Genomic DNA, 21,078 nt, shown 5'->3' with positions numbered 1-21,078 from the left:
TTTCTGTCTTGCGAGGCATTCGTCTTGCGAGGTACCACTGTACTGCAAATATCCCCAGGCCATCCAAGCAATTCTGTCAATGCAGAAAATGTTCCCTTTCAGAATTTACATACCGTGTTCCCTCTGGATCTGGATCAGCTGTTGCCCACCCGTTTGGACTAGCGGGCACATTTTGAATTTCGGGAGAGTGCTGGGGGTGCCAATCACAAAGTAGCTTCCAGGGGGTATGACATGGCACAAAATGGCTGCCATTGAGAACGTGGCATAATGCAGAATTAGAGAGACAACAACCACCCCAGACAACCTTATGCAGGAAGTCAGCTATGTTCTGATTTTGGACACTTAAAACAATACAATACCTCTTTAAACCCTCATGGTTTGCCCCAAAGCATCCTGGGAAGTGCGGTTTGTTAAAGGTGCTGAGGGATGTAAGGAGACCCCCATTCTCCTCCAATAGCAGCAATTCCCAGAGTTCCCCATGAAGAGAGATTGACTGTTAAACCACTCTGAATCTGAAGAGGGGGATAGGTGGGGAATCTCCTAACAATTCTCACCAGCCTCAAAGAACCAAAGCACTCATAACATGTTGAGGACTGCCATGACTGTTTAAAGTAGCTTCAGACTGCATTAAATGCATGGTGTAAATGTGACCCCAACCCAGAAGGCTCTGGCTGCACCTGCTGTTGGGTCTCCCTGCCTTCTGCCCCACCATTTCCAATGGGCACCAGCTCCCACTACTCCCGTGTTCACCCCCTGGCCAACCTCCTCTCCCTCCCAATTCCCAGGGCGCTCTTTGACTATGATAAGACCAAGGACTGCGGTTTCCTGAGCCAAGCGCTGAGCTTCCATTTTGGCGACGTCCTGCACGTGATTGACGCTTCCGACGAGGAGTGGTGGCAGGCGCGGCGCGTCCATCCGGATGGCGACAGCGATGAGATTGGCTTCATCCCCAGCAAAAGGCGGTATGTGTGAAGGGGTCTTGGCAATTGGGGGCGGGATCAGAGGGAAGCTGTTTGTGTCACTGCCCTAAGCCTCCGCCCTCTCTTTGTGTCTCTCGCAGGGTCGAGCGACGGGAATGGACACGGCTAAAAGCAAAGGTAACTTGCGCTCCATCCCTCTCTTGTTGGTGGAAGCTGAAAAAAGGCACTCTTGTGTGCGTGTGTGAAAGAGGGAGAACTTCATCCTGATGAAAAAGGTTCCCACTTGCACCCCAGTGTGCAAGTATGCTTCGTCTTCTCACACACGCAGCGGGCGCCATTTCAACACAAGGCAGATCCCCACATGCAGGGAACTGGACCTGCCGATCAACTCGCTTGTCTCCATCCCTAGCCTCTAGGCCAGCCTTCCATAATTTCTCACCCTCCACCATGGGCATAGCCAGGATTTTTGTTAGGGGGGGAGTAGAACCTCAGATTTGTATTGATTTGTATTGATTTAGGAGGGGCAGCTACCCCCCTGCCCCCCTTGGCTACGCCCATGCCTTCCACATATTTTGGACTACAGTGGTACCTCGAGTTAAGTACTTAATTCATTCCGGAGGTCTGTTCTTAACCTGAAACTGTTCTTAACCTGAAGCACCACTTTAGCTAATGGGGCCTGCCGCTGCTGCCGCACCGCCGGAGCACAATTTCTGTTCTCATCCTCAAGCAAAGTTCTTAACCTGAAGCACTATTTCTGGGTTAGCGGAGTCTGTAACCTGAAGCGTATGTCACCTGAAGGTACCACTGTACAGCTCCCATTTTAGCTCCACCATCCTACAGCTGCGCTGGCTGTTCAGGATGGGAGTTGTAATCCAAAGCAGCTGGAAGGTACCAGGTTAGAGAAGACTGGGCTGACCAGATTCCCTTCCCCTCCCACTGTCGTACCCAAATGACTGGCATTCAGAAGAGTGGTGTATGTTTTGCCTGGAGAAGAGTGGATTAAGGGGCATCATGATGACCACACATTTGAGGGGCACATCTTGGAAGGATCATAGCTCAGGAGTAGAGAATCTGCTTCGCCTTCCAAAGTTGCCAGGTTCAGTCCCGGACAGCATCTCCAGGTAGGGCCTGAGAATGCCCTTGGCCTGAAATGCTGGAGGGCCTCTGCCAGTCAGTGTGGACAATACTGAACTAGATGGACCAGCGGTCAGTTTCAGTAGAAATCTTTTTTTCCATGCATCTTTTTCTGTGGCTCCAGATTGTAGGACCTGAATCAGCCTCTTAGGAAAGGGATTTTGGCTAAACATTGGGCAGAACTTCCTGGCTATATGACCGGTATGACAGTGAAACAAACTGCCTCACAAGGTAGCAGACTCTCCTTTGTGAAGAAGTTTTAAAAGAGAGGCTCGAGTAGAGAGGTTGGGCTAGATGACCCTCGAGGACCCTTCCAACTCTGTGATCCTGCAGGAAGTACGTTTCCTCCATCAACTGGTTTAATCCAGTTTCCAAGCTGTCCAATTTGGGGGCCATGGATGCCTCTTTTAGGAGCGGATCCCATAAGCAAGTTAAGGCATAGTGTGAGGGACGTGTTTCTTTTTCTTTGTCCTGAATCTGCTGCCAGTTTCTTCAGATAACCTTGAGCTGTTCCGTTGTGGGGTTCCTGTGTTTGTGTGTTACATAACAAAAATAGAGATTCAGCACTTGCATGAATTATGGAAATGAAATAGTTGTTTCATTATCCCCCTGCTTCTCAGCCCCACAGAAGGCTCCCAGGGCAGCTTACAAATGCCATTTGTTTATTTTGTCTAAGGGCCTTGCTTTTCCACTCCTGTTCATCCTGGGGATGGTCCCCAGAGTCAACGTGAGCTACTTTTGTAGTGTTTGTTCTGGCCCTAAAATTTTCTGGCATCCTTCCAGGGGCTGAGATAAGAGCCCCACCCCATCTCCCTGTTTGGTAACTCTTGCATTTAAACACAGGTTTAACTGCTGGTGCCCCCCATACTGACAGAAATTCCAAGGCTTCCATGAGGCTGACTAATTGGTTCTTCCCTCTGTCTCTTCTTTCTTTCTTTCTTTCTTTCTTTCTTTCTTTCTTTCTTTCTTTCTTTCTTTCTTCTCCTTCCAGGATCGGGTGCCGGGATCGGGCTCTCAAGGTGGGTCTCTGTCTCTTGGCTGCCCATCCCTGACTTGGGTCCTTTGGATGTCTTGCCCTACTACTTCCATTGGCCCCTAGCACCATCATCTGCCCATACTGACTGGGGACTGATGGGAATTGTAGTCCAAAACAGCTGTAGGGCACCAGGTTGAGGAAAGATGCTCCAGGCCTTCCTCTTCACTCTTTCCCTCGCCCCAAACCTGTCCTTTGAGAAATACTTCCATGCTTTGAAATCCACAAGAGTGGGGGCTTTCCCCCCTTTCCTTTCTCCCTTCTCTCTCCACACCATTTTATTTATTTCTGCTTTTATATATCCTACCTTTCCTCCAAGGAACTTGAAGTGGCATGTGCCGTTCTTCCCCCTTTCCCATATGATCCTCACAACAACCCTGTGAGGTAGATTTGACTGAGAGACAGTGAGTGGCCCAAAGCCATCCAGTCAGCTTCATGGCCGAGGGGGGATTTCAAGCATGGTTCTCCTAGGTCTTAAACTGACACTCTGCACCACACTGGCTCTAAGCTTGCCCCTATTTCCCTGTTGCTCTAGAGCAGCCTTCCCAAACCTGACACCCTCCAGATGGGTTTTGGCCTACAATTCCTATCAGCCCCCAGCGTCATTTGGCTGTGCTGGCTGGGGTCTGCTGAGAATTGAACCCTGAACATTTGGAGGGCATTAGAAGGGGAACATTAGAAGGGGAAGAAATGGAGGCAGTGAGAGATTTTATTTTCTTGGGCTCCATGATGACTGCAGATGGTGACAGCAGTCATGAAATTAAAAGACGCCTGCTCCTTGGGAGAAAGGCGATGGCAAATCTAGACAACATCTTAAAAAGTAGAGACATCACCTTACCAACAAAGGTCCGTATAGTTAAAGCCATGGTTTTCCCAGTAGTGATGTATGGAAGTGAGAGCTGGACCATAAAGAAGGCTGATCGCCGAAGAATTGATGCTTTTGAATTATGGTGCTGGAGGAGACTCTTGAGAGTCCCATGGACTGCAAGAAGATCAAACGCATCCATTCTTAAGGAAATCAGACCTGAGTGCTCACTGGAAGGACAGATCGTGAAGTTGAGGCTCCAATACTTTGGCCACCTCATGAGAAGAGAAGACTCCCTGGAAAAGACCCTGATGTTGGGAAAGATGGAGGGCACAAGGAGAAGGGGACGACAGAGGATGAGATGGTTGGATAGTGTTCTCGAAGCTACAAACATGAGCCTGACCAAACTGCGGGAGGCGGTGGAAGACAGGAGTGCCTGGCGTGCTCTGGTCCATGGGGTCACGAAGAGTCGGACACGACTAAACGACTAAAACAACAAGTTTGGGAAAGGCCCTTTGTAGTTTGCTGTTTTCCCTGTTAAGGAGCAGTTGTTCTGGGGCTTGGGTTGAACAGGTTGTACTTAACAGCCTCCTTCTTTCCCTTCCAGGTCGAGAAGATGCTGTCTTGAGCTATGAAACCGTTGTACAAATGGAAGGTGAGAACCCTAACCCTTCCCTTCCTCAACCCTGAATTATATCATTATTGATGTTGTTGTTTGTACAATGAGGAAGGCTCAGAAGCTCACCCATTGCTTTGTGGTTGGTTGTAACCAACTGATGGTTTCAATTTCCCTTTTTTGAGTTGTGTTCTTCACCAGCACAGACCATTTCCCATTTCTTTGGGTTTTTCCACCCTTAGTTCACTACGCTCGACCCATCATTATCCTGGGCCCCACTAAGGACCGAGTCAACGATGACCTCCTCTCGGAGTTCCCTGACAAATTTGGCTCCTGTGTCCCACGTGAGTCTGACGGGGTCCCTATCCCTGCCCCAAGATGAAATTATGGGTGGTGGGCGGGAAGGATTGCTGCTTCAGGAGGAAGCCTTGGTTTGGGCTACTCTTGCTCCCCTGGGCATGACGGAGACTCCCCACTCCCGCTTCTGCAGACACCACTCGGCCGAAACGGGAGTACGAAGTGGATGGGCGGGACTACCATTTTGTTGCCTCACGGGAGAAGATGGAGAAGGACATTCAGAGCCACAAGTTCATTGAGGCCGGCCAGTACAACAGCCACCTGTACGGGACGAGCGTCCAGTCAGTGCGCGAGGTGGCTGAGCAGGTAGGCTGAAATGCAGAGTCGAAGAATCAAACAAATGCCAGAGTTTTTGAGAAATCATTTCGTGGTAGAGCACCTGCATTGCATGCAGAATGTCCAAAGTTCAGTCCCCAGCAGGGACTGTGAGAGACTCCTACCTGATACTGGGGAAAGCAACTCAGCATAGACAATATTGAACTGGATAGACCACTGACTGAGTAGGCAACTTCCCCCTAACAGAAAGGTTTGGACAAAGCAAGCAGGGAGAGGTTACCAAAACTCAAGAGTCCATTGATATTTAGACGCTCTCCAGCAGCACGCAGCCAGGGTCTTGCTCAGTGCTAACGCACCAGACTCAAATTATCCCCTTCCCCTGTTTGACTGGGTCTCTGCGGGCTGGTTGTTATAGGAGGGGCTAGCAGAGGGTCCCTGAAGGTTGACACCCACAATATGCTGTGTATATCCCCTCAATTGTGCATGGGCAGGGGAGGGGACAGAATAAGCGATTGTCCTGCCAGTGGAGTGGACATTTTTGGCATGCGGAAACGACTGGGGAGGCCATGGGATAGCTGTGACTTTGTGTGACCAGTGGGGGCAGAAGTGGAATACAAATTGGTGTTGAAACCTCTTGACCACATTTCTCTCTCCCCGCCCAGGGCAAGCACTGCATTTTGGACGTTTCGGCCAATGCCGTGCGGAGGCTGCAGGCAGCTCAACTTCACCCCATCGCCGTTTTTATCCGGCCACGCTCCCTCGAGAATGTTCTGTGAGTGGCCCCCCGGGGTGGACAGGGGCTGTGGAATGGGGGGGCGGGGGCAGGAGGGTGTCCACACGTCACTTGTCCCACACCTAGGAAGCACGAGGGGGCTGAGAGGTTTTCCGCTTGCCCCATGCTTCCTGAGTACGGGTCCTCTGAGCAGTTTTCCATTTGCCCTGCTGCTTTCACCAAGGAAACCTCACTCTTGACCCTTGAATCAGAGGCAACATTAATCTGTGGAAAACCCGATAGACTTTTGTTCCAACTCAATGGTAAGAAGCAGGTTTTCCCAGGGAAAAGTGGTGTGACAAGCAGAAGTGGTGGATGAGCCCTCTGTTGCCATCTTTGCCTTGGTTTTTTGGTCTGCAAGGGCCAGAAGGGTGTAAGATATTGCACAAAGGTTGGAGTGTGGAAGGGGTTGGGATGTGGCCTGAGATCAGCCAAAGCTTTCATTTATCATTCACCATTTATTTACTTAAGGCATTTACTGTATTTTCTGGCGTATAAGACGACTGGACGTATAAGACGACCCCCCAACTTTTCCAGTTAAAATATAGAGTTTGGGATATACTCACCGTATAAGACTACCCCTCTTCCAACGCACACCAAATAAAAATTAAACCAGTCTCCAGTCCGGCTCGGAAATCCGCTCCACTTCCCAATGGCCAGGGGCTTCTGGGGCCAATTTCCAAGCGTATTTCTGCTTCATCTAGAGAGCTTGGTGTCCTCTGATTTAATTTGCTGCCGTTTTATCCTTTGGTAGGGAGTTGCTACAGGAGCTGCTGCTGTAGCCAGCGTATAAGACGACCCCCGACTTTTGAGAAGATTTTCCTGGGTTAAAAAGTAGTCTTATACGCCAGAAAATACAGTATATGCTGCTTAACCATGAAGCTCGCTGGGTGACCCTGGGTCAGCCACTGCTTCTTGGTATTTCCCTGCCTCACAGGGTTGTTGTGGAGATTAAATGAGTAGGAGAGGGGAAACCATGTACACCACATTGAGCTCCTTAGAGGAAAAGTGGGATATAAATGCTATAAATAAACAAGATTAATCCTTAGCATTTCTAAGCAGCACCTAGCAAGACAAGCTCCTCTGCGCCGTTGAAGAAAGACAAAATTGTTCAGGGGCTTTTAAGTCTTTGTTTTAAAAAGAGAAGGCAACAAAGGGTACTCCCATGCTGTCACTATTTTTGGGTGGGATTCAATCACAGACCAGCAAATTCAGGTTGCACAATTATTGGCAAGGTCTTGTGCAACAAACCTGCTCTCCTCTATCCCTCCCTCCCTCCCTCCCTCCCTCCCTCCCTCCCTCCCTCCCTCCCTCCCTCCAAAAATATATATAGGCGTTTTTCTATAGGGGATGTGGTGGGTGCTTTGAAACAACCTCCCTGCAAACAAATCAGAATGAATGCTCATTCAAAAGGAAAGGCTCAGTGATGGAGCATTTGCTTTGGATGCGGAAGGTCGAATCCCCGACCCTGGAGAGCCAGTGCTGCCGGTCAGTCTTGGCAGCAGCTGGCTGGGGCTGATGGGAGTTGTAGTCCCAAACTGCTGGAGGGCACCACCTTGGGAAAGGCCGGATTGGATGCATTAATGGAAGCAGGCAAGGGATAGCCGTTGTGATGTCTAAAGAGAACCTCCAGATATATCCTATGAACACCAGTTGCTGGGGAGCAGCCACTAGAGAGGGTTTTTCCCTTCATGTCCTATTTAGTGAGATTTACAGAAGCATCTGGTTGGCCACAGGGTGGGAACCAGGCTGTCCCAAGCTGGTTCCCCAAATAGCAGAAGCATGTGTGTGTACACACACACACACACACACACACACACACACACACACACTGCACACCCAAAGCAAAGGGGGGAAACCCAGCAGAATACAGGCAGGTGGAAGAGATAGCTTTGGGGCTGCACAGTCTTCGTAATCACTTTGTGTCCTCCTTTTCCCCCCTTCCTTCTTCTCCAGAGAAATTAACAAGCGGATAACGGAGGAGCAGGCGCGGAAAGCCTTCGACAGAGCTACAAAACTGGAGCAGGAATTTACAGAGTGCTTCTCGGGTAGGTCACCTCCTGCCCCCTCTTGCTTTCCGAACCATCAGCCCTGGGCACAATTCACAGAAGGCTTAAGTCGGCGGAGGGGGGGGGAGGGGCAGCCTCAGGCTGCTTTTGGAGTTTTCAGAGAAGGGAAGTAGCTCATTGGTGAAAGCATCTGCCTTGTGTACAGAAAGTCCCAGATTTAATCCCTGACAGTATCTTCAGGTAAGAGTTGGGAATGTCCACTACCTGGAAGTCTGGAGTGCCACTGCTGCCAGTCACTGTGCACATCAGAACATGGGAAGAACCCTGCAGCTGGAACAGGTCAAAGGGGAACCATTTAGTCCAGCACTCGGTTCTCAAAAGTGGCCAACCATGGGAAAACCACAAGCAGCACAACAGCACCCTCCTTACCTGTGGTTGCCCGCGTGCATAGCCATTGTGAATAGTAACCAGTAGAGGCTGCTGTGGTCTAAACCACTGAGCCTAGAGCTTGCCGATCAGAAGGTTGGCAGTTCGAATCCTGCCACGGGGTGGGCTCCCGTTGCTCGGTCCCAGCTCCTGCCAACCTAGCTGTTCGAAAGCACACCAGTGCAAGTAGATCAATAGGTACCGCTCTGGCGGGAAGGTAAACAGCTTTTCCGTGCACTGCTCTGGTTCGCCAGAAGCGGCTTAGTCATGCTGGCCACATGACCCGGAAAAACTGTCTGCGGACAAACACTGGCTCCCTCGGCCAGTAAAGCGAGATGAGCGCCACAACCCCAGAGTCGTTCACGACTGGACTTAACTGTCAGGGGTCCTTAACCTTTACCTTTTAGCGGCCTCATCCTCCAATGTACCTATGATTTCCTCCTATTGGAAGGAGCTTCAGCAGCTATCCAGTTCCTTCCTGCCGCAGGATTTTGGTGCATACAGTTCATGCAGGTGGGCTTGACTTGCATTATCCAGGTTCGTCCCTTAACCAAGGCCACCGTGTGGGGCTCAGTGGATGGGCAGGAGCCAACATCTGACAAAGTGGGCTGTAGCCCACAACAGCTTATGCCACAACAGTTTTGTTAGTCTTTAAGGTGCAACAAGACTCTTGATGTATCCAGGCCAGAGCAGAGGGGGTGGAGCCAATTGGCATGGGGCCTAATCCGAGTCCCCTGGTAGAGGCAAAGGGGGACCCTTTGGCCTACATTTCCCATATGGTGGGCCTATAACCAGCTCTGCACAGCCCTGGATGTATCTGCTACAACAGGCATTCTGGGACTCCCCTCTTGCCAGGAGCTGAATATCAGCTGCTGAGAGCCACAGGAGAGGAGAGAGTGGTGTTTTGCTCAGGTCGTGTCTCCTGTCTTCCCACTGAAGCATCTGCTTGGCCACTGTAAGGACACAATGCTGGACTCGATGTGCCATTGGCCTGATCCAGCAGGGCTCTTAGATCCCGGAAATATCCTCAAGATCCCGGAATGAGCCCCTGGCCTGGTTCAGCAGCCAGCCTCTTCTCAATGTTCTTACTAACTGATCTCTCGGGTTCTAAAAGCAACCCCAGACTCTCTCTCTTTGACACACTCACCCCTTGCCATCTTCTTCTTTCCCCGCAGCCATTGTAGAAGGAGACAGCTTTGAAGAGATCTACCACAAGATCAAAAGAATCATTGAGGAGCTCTCCGGCCCGTACATTTGGATCCCGGCTCGCGAGAGACTTTAGGAGCTTAACGTGAACTGATATTTCCCGGAAGGGATGGCAAAACCAACCACCACCGAATCTGCGACAGAGCTGTCCTCTCTGGAGAGGGGGACCGACTCTTGTCTCTTGCCACTGAACTTAGCTGTTTGGTTAATATTTTGGGGATGGGTGGGGATGTCTTGGGACAGGCTTCTTTCGTTTCTTCCGTTGACTCTTTAATCTTCTCAATTTTTGTTTTCCTTTTTCCTTTCTTTTTTCTTTTCTTCTTCTTGCGTGATCCGGCTCCCCCACCCCTAATCCTGATTCAAAACCGCTCCCATTTTAATTTCTGCAGCAAATGTGGGGCTTTCTTCCATCCCCAACAGCGCTAGCGCATGCATGCTGTCATTTGGGGGGGCAGGTGGTGGCACAGGGGAAGAATGGGGGGGTTCTTAGATTCTGGTCTGTTTCGTTTTACAAGCAGCAAGGTGGAGGGGAGGCACACGCAGACTCTGAACTCGGAGAGAGAAAGACTGAAACAAACTTATTGTGGGAGAGAAGAGAGAGATATTTTTTAAGAAAAACTTTCTGCAAATGGAAGCCACTTTTGATGAGTTTACTTTCCAGGACTCCCGCCCCTTTTTTCCCCAGTGATTCAGAAGAAAAGAAGGCATTGTTGCTGAGGAGTTTTAAAGTTCCCTGATTGTGGTTTGAGCATTAGGGCAGAGAAGAGGGATGGGGATTCCAAAGGGTTTTTTTAAATTTTGGAAGGAGGAGCAACACTGCACACTCGTTAAAAGAATCAAAACAAATTCACCAAGCTAAGTTTTCTGCTGTTTTAAAAAATAAAAAACCTGACTATTTTCCCCTTGGAAGGAAACAAGATACCTTTTTCCGTTCCTTCCCTCTTTTGTTTTGGCTGAATAATATTCTACGATTGAAACAAGCACAGACCCAGGACTGATGAATCCAAGATAATCCTCGCTTGCAAGAATGGCCTGATGACGACGATGACTTTGGGATATAATATATCTATATCTATATATCTCTATATAGATAGATATATATTATTTTCAGTTGACTTTTTCCTCTCTTTTTGATTTTCTCTTTCATTTTGTTCTGTTTTTTTCCTCTTCAGTGCATGAAGTTTACTTTTGTGGCTTCAAAATTTAGCAGAAAAAGGATAACAAAAAATAATAATAACAATAATCATGGAACCATTTTTGCTAATCCAGCAATCTATATTTTTCTTTCTGGGGGAGGGAGAGGAGAGAGAAAAAAAGAAGAGAAAGGTTGGGGGGAAAAGGGAAATAGAGTTTTTTTGATGTCCTGTGACTATTTTTTGGGGTCATATCAAGTATTTTGGTGCGGCTGTGCGTGATGTATGAAAAAAAAAATACACAGAGGAGAACAGTTTTAGTGGGTGGGAGATATATTTCGGAGGGCTGTTTTAAGTTCACTTTGAAGATTTTAATTTCCAAATCTAATGGATTAATTATTATTTTTTGTATATAAAGAAAAAAACAGAGATTGGACTTGGGGGTTGGGGGAGTTGGAGATATTTAGCCCCCAGCCCCACTGCTCCAGCCACTGCTGGCCCCCGGCAAGACACAAAACTCTCCAAAGGTTAGCCTGTCGGGGGTAGGAGGAAGGTGCCGGGTCAAACTTATACTCTAGGAAGGAAGAGCTGCTGGTGTGTCAGTGGAGAAGTTTATTTCTGTAGCTGCCGGGAAGTTAAGCAACACAGATTCTGCTCCAAACACTTGAACTAAGCTTTCGCTCGAACCGGGTTCTCCCCTGCCCCACCCTCCAAAAGCAAGCCTCACCCTGACCGTCCATAGGAATAATTTTTAAAATGACAGGGGTTGAATCTGACATTTTGATTATGCCTGAAAAGCATATGTTGGACCTGGTCCAAAAGCTCCGAAGGCTGGCTACCACCCCACCCCCACCCCGCCCAAGGAGCGCAAATGTCTTTTTTTTTTAACAACCCCTGAATTGAGGCCAAAAACAAGGATAATCTACAGAAAACAAAGGGAAAGATGCAGCTGGAATGGAGGGACAGAGCACAAGGTTACCAGCGCGCTTGGAGGGGGGTGGGGCATCCCAGGGCTGTGTTTGCCCCCCCTCCCCCAAAGTCGCCCCAGCTCACACGACTAAATATGCCAATTCACCCACAGGCCAGTGGGGTAAAGCTGGGGGGGGGCGTTTACTCTGGGGAAACTGCCCATCCATGGCAAGATGGCGGCTGGCAGATGTGGCCTCTGATCCTGGTTTAAACAGTTTGATCTGGCCCTCTGCGCCCCCTCTTCAGGCCCTTCTAAAAAGTGTGCCGTTTCAAGCAGGGCAGCCCAGGCTCCTGAACTCCCTGGGTTTTCCAAGAGGGCCCAGAAGGGATCGGACACTTTGCGTCTCTTCTCCTCGCCCCCCTCCCCTCCCAGTAACGCTCGCTGAACACAATGGGTGCCTCCCGTCACACTGATTTGTTAAGGGCTTTCCTCCCAAGGGAATGGGGTTCCTGGTGCCAACCCCCTCCCCCCCCCAAACACCAGTGTGTTGGCATGGAAGGGGTTGGTCAGACGCAAAGGGTTCTTCCCCCTCCCCTGGGGCATTATTTAAAAAAAACAAAACAGGATGTAATTGGAGGTTGTTTCTTGCTGGGAGCCACGTGAAGTTTGTTTGGGGCGGGTGGGTGGGTGGGGAGATATAAGAGTATTTTGCATAGAAATATTATCGCCTTCGGCAACGAATAATTAAAAACCAATGAAAAACCCATGTGCTTGTGTGGCTGTGTGATTTGCTTCGGGCGGGGAAGAGGAGGAATAGTTGTGTTAACTTCAGAATCACTTCTGTTTCCTTGGCCAACTCCCAAGAGACTGCAATCTACTCACAGAGTTAAGGACTGACACAGAGTTAAGGACTGACCCCTTCCCCTTTTTGGAGGTTCAGGTTCTCATGGGCTGTTTGCCATGCATCCCATCCCCAATAAAGGCTGGCTATGGTGCAATAAAGGGACGTGAGTGGCGCTGTGGGTTAAACCACAGAGCCTAGGACTTGCCGATCAGAAGGTTGGCGGTTCAAATCCCTGCAATGGGGTGAGCTCCCGTTGCTCGGTCCCTGCTCCTGCCAACCTAGCAATTCGAAAGCACATCAAAGTGCAAGTAGATAAATAGGTACCGCTCTGGCAGGAAGGTAAACGGCGTTTCCGTGCGCTGCTCTGGTTTGCCAGAAGCGGCTTAGTCCTGTTAGCCACATGACCCGGAAGCTGTACGCCGGCTCCCTCGGCCAGTAAAGCGAGATGAGTGCTGCAACCCCAGAGTTGGCCACGACTGGACCTAATGGTCAGGTGACCCTTTACCTTAAACCAGTGTTTCCCAACCTTTTTTGGGCAAAGGCACACTTGTTTCATGAAAAAATCTCGAGGCACACCACCATGCCAGATGGGGAAAGGTCACTTTTTACTTATGTAAAAAAAAATAAAAAAATAGTAACAGCATAGAAGGTAATGGTTAGGCTAGCATCCCTCTTCCAAATATGCTAGGTTTTTATTTGCAGGGACTGTTCTACATGGGAAAGCATTCAGCACTGTCATTCTCCCATCTGCCATCTGAATTGGTACTATTCTGGGTCAACTTACTCTGCTGCATGTGTAGATGAAAATGGCACCAAGTGTGGGGGAGGGGGCAGAACAGGTTTCAGATACAGGATATTAAGCATACACATACTTCAGATTGAACTGGTTGCTTGCTTTGCAAGTTTTCATTTCCCAAATGACTGCCTTGGCAAGCGCAATACCTACCAGGTCTCGCGCTGCCGCTTCCCGCGCTCTCAAGGACCCGGGAGGAGGAAGGCGTGAAGGGAATCCCGAAGGCGCGAAAACCTCGCGCATGCGCAGGCCTTCCGCCTGCGACAGCCCAGTAGGCCGGCCGAAGCGAGCGGCGATGGGATGTGGGAGGGAGCTCGCTCGCCACCCCGCGTGTGCCTATGTGGGGCACGTTACGGCCCCGTGACGTCAGCGCCACGCAGGCAGCCAGGCAGGCAGACGGCGAGAGCCCCGCGCTGGGCGGCCTCTCCTCGCCGCCGCCGCCCCGCCTCTTGCCGCCCGACTCGCCCGCCTCCCTCCAGGCAACATCTCGCGGCACACCAGGCAACGTCTCGCGGCACACTAGTGTGCCGCGGAACACCGGTTGGGAAACACTGCCTTAAACCACATTTTTTGGGGGGGTGCATGGCATTAGCGTTGAGCTTTATTTAGGGGAGCCAAACTGGGGTAGCCAGTAATCTACCACAGACGTCTACCGGTACATCACAATCTACCTATTGGACATGCCTGCTATATACATAAGAATGTAGGGTGTCATCATGCTCTGCAATTTGCATGGCTGCCACTAGGTGGCGACACCAACTGCAGCATGCAGGATAGCAGGCTGTTCCAGGGGAGCTGTGCCTCCCTCCATTAAATGGGCCTGCAACAATGTTGAGGGTGGGTTTAATTCACACCATAGTTTTGCAAGCTGCTGTGTGGAGCACCTCCCCCCGCCCTACCTCAGTGCCTGCAATGAGATTTAATTAGGGGCAGGGAAAGGCCCTTCACACAGTCGTTTAGCAAGCAGCTCTGTGCAGTGTGACATGTACAATAATAGCAAACTCAAGTTCTCGGTGCCAATGGCTATTGTCACCCCAATGCGACCTCTGGAAAACAAGGACATAGGAAGAGCCCTGCAGCTGGATCAGGCCACAGATGATGCATCTTCTCATGGTGGCCATCCAGGTGTTCCAGGTATTCAGAGGGATGCAGCTTTTGAATGTGGAGGTGTGAGACGGGTGTCAGGGGTGTGTGCGCTGCTGGGAATTGTAGTCCAAAACATCTGGGGGCCCTAGGTTTGGAATGGTTGGTGTATACGAAGATCAATAAATAACCATATTTGACTTCTCTCACTTAATGAAAGCTGGGCCCTTTTGCATCCCAAACAAAGAAGGCGGTAGGATCCAAATAAACGGTCACTTTTTTGTGCACTTAATTTCACTTATTTTGAAGAAAATGGGGAAAAAACTTCGTTCCTGACCCTGATCAGCTTTTTTGAAAGCTGAAAATGCAGTCCTTCCCTGGAGAGAGAGCAAAAGTATGTTGACAGTGCAAAGATCAGTGGAGGGGGCCTGGAGAAGGTTGGCGGAAGGGGGCCGAGGGAGTCTGTGCATAGCGCTTGTGGGAGACACTGGACAGCCGAAAAAAGGAAACGGAAGCACCCGCTTTGTAGTGTCTGCTCCACAAACCTCCACAGGACCAATGTGCTTCCACGTTTCTGGAAACTCGTGATAAGGATCCTTGCCAAACCTTGTCAGGAGAAGCCAGTTCTTTTGCAGTAGTTCTCTAAAGCGATTGGCTTGTAGCTGTGGACACGAAGGGTGCAATGATCCCACGGTCGCTGGGGAGCAGTCTGATCCACTAGGCAGTCTGATCCACTTGTGTTGCTTTCAGGCAGCGTCTCACCTGCCTACTTTCCAGGTGGTGGAGCTAGCTATTGCCTTATGTCAGAGGCTTTCAACCTCTTCCAGTCCACGGCTCCCTTGATCAACTCCCCTCTGGGGAAACACCTTCCAAGCTTCAAAAGCCCAGTTAGGTCACCCCTTGCCTGAAGAGCCGGCAGCCCCTCACCCCTTTTCAAACGCCCCCCTTTTGTGGGGTGTTCCCTCAGCCGCCTCTTCTTGGGAGTCCTGCAGGCAGCCACCACCACTACCCCTGGTCTCTGAGCCGCACCTCACCCCTGTGATAGGAATTGTATGGTCTTAGATATATGGTAATGTTCATAAGCGTACCAACCAAGCACGTACATAGATCAGTGCAGGAAGACCGACCTGGAACCATTTTGATTCCTAAACTGAGCAAATGTTTTCTCTGCAAGGTCAAAGTGGGAAACCTCCCTATTGTTTCTTTCCTCACAAATCCTGTCTTAAGGGCACATTTAAGATATGAATAGGGTGTGAGCCTGTGACCTGGCTCAGGAACTATGGTAAGTATTTATCACTACGAAAGACTGGCCAGGCTCCCCAGGCAATCCAATCAAGTAACCTGCCAGACAGGAGATAAGCAAGGACAGGAGAAAAACAACATTCAAATTTCTGTTTTAAGATCGCCTTTTCTGTGATGTATGTATGATGTTTCTGGGGCTGGTCTTGATCTTCTTGTTGTTTAGTCGTTTAGTCGTGTCCGACTCTTCGTGACCCCATGGACCAGAGCACGCCAGGCACCTCTGTCCTCCACTACCTCCCGCAGTTTGGTCAAACTCATGCTGGTAACCTTGGACGCCTTCTGACCTGAGGGGCTCATCTTCCAGCGTCATAACTTTTATATGCCTGTTGTCTTTGTCCATGGAGTTTTCTTGGCAAGGATACTGGAGTGGCTTGCCGGTTCCTCCTCCAGGTGGATCACGTTTGGTCAAAACTCTCCACTATGACCTGTTCATCTTGTGTGCCCTACTCGGCGTAGTTCATAGCTTCTCTGAGTTCTTCAAGCCCCTTCACCACGGCAAGGCAGTGATCCATGAAGGGGGGTCTTGATCTACAGGGTGGCAATTTCAAAAGTCTTTATAAGGCCTTATGCGCCATTTTTCTGGGTTCCTCCTCCCTCCTGCGTGTGGTGAGCGAGGACCCTGTTCCAACAGATCAATAAAGATCAGGCTTACAAGCTGCTTTGCTTCTCAATCTTCTCTGGTTGGGCCTGTTATCTTCTCCTACCAATAGGGAACCTATGTAAGGACTCTGTATGGGCTCTTGGATACCCCATAAGGGAACAGGGCAATTTTTGTTTACAACACCCCAAAGAGAGGTGCCTCCTCATGCCCCCTGCCCCAGGGCATGGGAAGAGGATGCCCACAGGATTAGTGGCCCGATAGAGACACGAGAGGGCATCAGAAGGAGGGGGAAGGAAAGAGGGACGGGGGCCATTGTTGCCTGTGGCACCCCTCACCATCATTCAAGGCACCCCCAGGGTGTCTATTCATCTATTCCACTTTTAAGCCATCCAAGCTGGTGGTCATTGCCTCCAGTGGCAGGGAGTTCCATAGTTTAAGTCTGTGCAGAAGCACTTTCTTCTATCTGCCCCGAATCTTCCAACATTCAGCTACATGGGATGTCCACAAATTTGACTATTACGAGAGGGAGAAAATTATTATTATTATTCTTATTATTATTATTATTATTATTATTATTATTTATACCCCGCCCACCTGGATGGGTTTCTCCATCCACTCTGGGTGCCTTACAACGGAATATTAAAATACAATAACCAGTTAAACATTAAAAGCTTCCCTAAACAGGGCTGCCTTCAGATATACTGGACCGAGGCTGTTTAGGACTTTCAAGGTCAGCACCAACACTTTGAATTGTGCTCAGAAACAACTGGGAGCCAGTGTAGGTCTTTCAAGACCGGTGTTATGTGGTCTCTGCGGCCGCTCCCAGTCCCCAGTCTAGCTGCCGCATTCTGGATTAGTTGTAGTTTCCACGTCGCCTTCCAAGGTAGCCCCACATAGAGCGCATTGCAGTAGTCCAAGCGGGAGAGAACTAGAGCATGCACCACTCCGGTGAGACAGAAAAGCTTTTCTCTCTTTTTGCTTTCTCCACCCCACACATAATTTTATAAACTTCCATCGCTTCATCTCTTACCCGCCTTTTCTCGAGACTGAAAAGCTGCAAATATGGCTCCCTTTCCTCACTGGGAACCTTCCTCCTCCTCTGTCTCAACGTTGCCTTTGTGGAATTCATCAGTAGCAGGCTAGAGTTGCGTGTTTCTGCTTGTCATTGGCTCTGGCGCCACCTACTGTTGGCCTCCCAACCTCCCACCCTACCAGTCGCAAATGGGCACCAGCCACCACCACCCTAGCAGGACATCCCAGGGACCACAGGCTAGATCAGAACTCTCTAGCATCTGAGACAGAGATCATCCTGCACTGCCAATGGCCAGCCCAAGGCAGAGCTGAGGTGGAAGGTAAAGGGACCCCTGACCATTAGGTCCAGTCGTCGCTGACTCTGGGGTTGTGGCGCTCATCTCGCTCTATAGGCCGAGGGAGCCAGCGTACAGCTTCCGGGTCATGTGGCCAGCAGGACTAAGCCGCTTCTATCGAACCAGAGCAGCACACGGAAACGCCGTTTACCTTCCTGCTGGAGTGGTACCTATTTATCTACTTGCACTTTGACGAGCTTTCGAACTGCTAGGTTGGCAGGAGCAGGGACCGAGCAACGGGAACTCACCCCGTCATTGCGGGGATTCGAACCGCAACCTTCTGAGAGGGCATTGCAGTGGGTGACTTAGATTTGAAGGAGCCCAAGCAGTCCTGGACCCCTGAGATGCCCACAGACTGGTGGCATTGTTAGTGACCCCCAGAAGCAGGACTCTGCACTCTGGTTTCCCGCTGAGCGCTTTGTTCATTTAGCAAGATTTATACGCTGCTGAATCGGAAAATCTCTTTGCAGCTTGCAAAATGTTCATTTAAATTAGCCATCAAAGCAGACTTTAAAAATAGTAGACACTTCTAAGAAACAAGATTACGGTGCATTCAAATTACAAGAAACGAGATTCCTATTAAACATGAGGAAGAGCTTTCTGTTGGGAAGGGCTGTTTGATGGTGAAATGGACTTCCTTGGAAGATGGGCAGCTGTCTGCCAGCTCCATCTGGTACGCAGGATGAGACCCTCCCTGCCCGCAGATTGTCTCGCCAGAGTGGTGCATGCTCTGGTTATCTCCCGCTTGGACTGCTGCAATGCGCTCTGTGTGGGGCTACCTTTGAAGGTGACACCTTCGGTCGCCCCAGTTGCAACAAAACATGTCTCTCCCATATCAGTCTCTACAGCCACAACAGGCACTGTAATTCTCCAACAGCCTCAGCCCAGTTTACCTGAAGGAGTGTCTCCATCCCCATCGTCCAGCCCGGACACTGAGGTCCAGCGCCGAGGGCCTTCTGGTGGTTCCCTCCCTGCAAGAAGTGAAACTACAGGGAACCTTGCAGAGGGCCTTCTCGGTGGTGGCGCCCGCCCTGTGGAATGCCCTCCCATCAGATGTCAAGGAAATAAACAACTATCTGACTTTTAGAAGACATCTGAAGGCAACCCTTTTTAAGGAAGTTTTTAATGTTTGATGTTTTATTGTGTTTTTAATATTCTGTTGGGAGCCACCCAGAGTGTCTGGGGAAACCCAGCCAGGTGGGTGGGGTATAAATAAATTATTATTATTATTATTATTATTATTATTATTATTATTATTATTACTACTACTACTACTACTACCACTACTTCTACTACTACTACTACTGTGAAGGGAACCTGTACTTCTGAATGTGGCGTTACCCTACAGCCTCCAAGTATCACGGGTGAAAACAGAGATACCCACAGTGGTTGTCTATCAGGGACAGATTTCCTATGCCCCGTGGCAAAAAATGATGGTCACAGCCCTGGAACAAAGGCAGAACCCGGGCTGCCTTCAAAGAAAGCAGAGCCACCCTGCTTAAAACGGAGAAACTGGAAGGTCTTGCAGGAGCGAATCCCAAAAGTGAATTCTGTGTTGTGGGGAGATGGGACCCCCCCCCTTCTTTTGTGCATCATTATCCTGCTGTTCTGGGACGCAGGTGGTGCTGTGGTCTAAATCACAGAGTCTAGAACTTGCCGATCAGAAGGTCGGCGGTTCAAATTCCCGCAATGACGGGGTGAGCTCCCGTTGCTCGGTCCCTGCTCCTGCCCACCTAGCAGTTCGAAAGCACGTCAAAGTGCAAGTAGATAAATAGGTACTGCTCCGGCGGGAAGGTAAATGGCGTTTCCGTGCGCTGCTCTGGTTCGCCAGAAGCGGCTTAGTCCTGCTGGCCACATGACCCGGAAGCTGTACGCCGGCTCCCTCGGCCAATAAAGCGAGATGAGCGCTACAACCCCTGAATCAGCCGCGACTGGACCTAATGGTCAGGGGTCCCTTTACCTTTATCCTGCTGTTCTATGTGACCGAAAATGACTTCTGTACAGTAGGTGGAACCCTGAATTCTGAGAAGATTACACACAGAAACACACACACAAGAAATTGTTTTTATATCAGCAACTTTCCCCTTCCAGCTTGGGGTAAAGAGGAACCTAGAGCAAAACACTCCCCTTTGTGGTATTCATGGACCCAATGCCATCGTGGCACATGCCATTCCAGTAAAATTTGGTGGCATTTTGCAGGCCTTTCCTGTTGTGAAAAAGAGCTGTGATTTATCCTGCAGTTGCAAACTAAGGACAGCGGAAGAGGCCAGAGGAATCAGGACCGCAACCTCCTCCCACCACCCCCTCCAGGCAATGAGAGATACTTCTAGGAAGCTCCCTGGAGAGTAGGAAGACAACTGTCCCAACCACTTGCTTTCCATCCTGCTGGCAACTGCTATTCAGAGGTAGACTGCACCTGAAGATGGAGGGTCCATTTGTTGTTGTTTAGTCGTTTAGTCATGTCCGACTCTTCGTGACCCCCTGGACCAGAGCACGCCAGGCACTCCTGTCTTCCACTGCCTCGCCCAGTTTCGAAACTCATGCCGGTCACTTCCAGAACACTGTCCCACCATCTCGTCCTCCGTCGTCCCCTTCTCCTTGTGCCCTCCGTCTTTCCCAACACCAGGGTCTTTTCCAGGGAGTCTTCTCTTCTCATGAGGTGGCCAAAGTCTTGGAGCCTCAGCTTCAGGATCCGTCCTTCCAGTGAGCACTCAGGGCTGATTTCCTTCAGAATGGAGAGGTTGGATCTTCTTGCAGTCCATGGGACTCTCCAGAGTCTCCTCCAGCACCATAATTCAAAAGCATCCATTCTTCGGCCATCAGCCTTCTGAGGGTCCATTTACAGTAGCTAATTGCTGGATACAAACATGGATAGGCCTGTCAGACAAATTGAAAGTCAACATTTTCTAAGTCTGTGGCTGCCGTCCTCCTTCCATCTTCCAACACCAAATTGTGTAATGTAGTAATCTATTGTCTGAAGAAAACTCACTTTGTTTTTGGCTGTCCCCAGCGCCGGATTTACATATAAGCTAAACAAGCTATAGCTTAGGGCCCCACTCTCTTGGGCCCCCCCAAAAAAAATTAAAAGGAAAAAAACAACTGGATGTACATTTCCAAAATACAGTGGTACCTTGGGTTACGAACTTAATTTGTTCCGGAGGTCCGTTCTTAACCCGAAACCGTTCTTAACCTAAGGCGTGCTTTCGCTAATGGGGCCTCCTGCTGCCACGCAATTTCCATTCTCATCCTGGGGCAAAGTTTATAACCTGAGGTACTATTTCTGGGTTAGCAGAGTTTGTAACCCAAAGTATTTGTAACCCGAAGCATTTGTAACCCGAGGTACCACTGTATAAGATAAAAATCAAATCAAATAAAACCTACACACAGCAACAGTGTTTCGTGTTGTGTAGGCTCCTCCGATATAAGTCATGGGCCCTGCCTGCTCGCCTTATCCCTCAAATATCACTGGTAATCAGTTCACTATTAATATA

The 21,078-nt window shown here is 49.7% G+C and overlaps 1 protein-coding gene across 17 annotated transcripts in view; it reads left to right on the top strand.

Annotated features, from left to right (window-relative positions):
- The window catches only part of DLG4 (discs large MAGUK scaffold protein 4), a 128,162-nt gene extending 116,028 nt beyond the window's left edge, over window positions 1-12,134 (top strand). For all 17 annotated transcript variants that reach the window (XM_077916804.1, XM_077916802.1, XM_028751884.2 and 14 more), the window contains 9 exons: window positions 786-962; window positions 1,061-1,097; window positions 3,046-3,073; window positions 4,500-4,547; window positions 4,751-4,852; window positions 4,999-5,171; window positions 5,804-5,913; window positions 7,870-7,961; window positions 9,524-12,134. In XM_077916804.1, coding sequence (XP_077772930.1) covers window positions 786-962; window positions 1,061-1,097; window positions 3,046-3,073; window positions 4,500-4,547; window positions 4,751-4,852; window positions 4,999-5,171; window positions 5,804-5,913; window positions 7,870-7,961; window positions 9,524-9,630 — 874 coding nt within the window. In that variant the 3' untranslated portion in view covers window positions 9,631-12,134. The remainder of the gene's footprint in view (window positions 1-785; window positions 963-1,060; window positions 1,098-3,045; window positions 3,074-4,499; window positions 4,548-4,750; window positions 4,853-4,998; window positions 5,172-5,803; window positions 5,914-7,869; window positions 7,962-9,523) is intronic.
- Window positions 12,135-21,078: the final 8,944 nt, after the last annotated feature.

This window comes from Podarcis muralis, chromosome 13 (assembly GCF_964188315.1).
Source record: "Podarcis muralis chromosome 13, rPodMur119.hap1.1, whole genome shotgun sequence".
Lineage (NCBI taxonomy): Eukaryota > Metazoa > Chordata > Lepidosauria > Squamata > Lacertidae > Podarcis > Podarcis muralis.
This window is presented reverse-complemented; position numbering and strand designations above follow the sequence as displayed.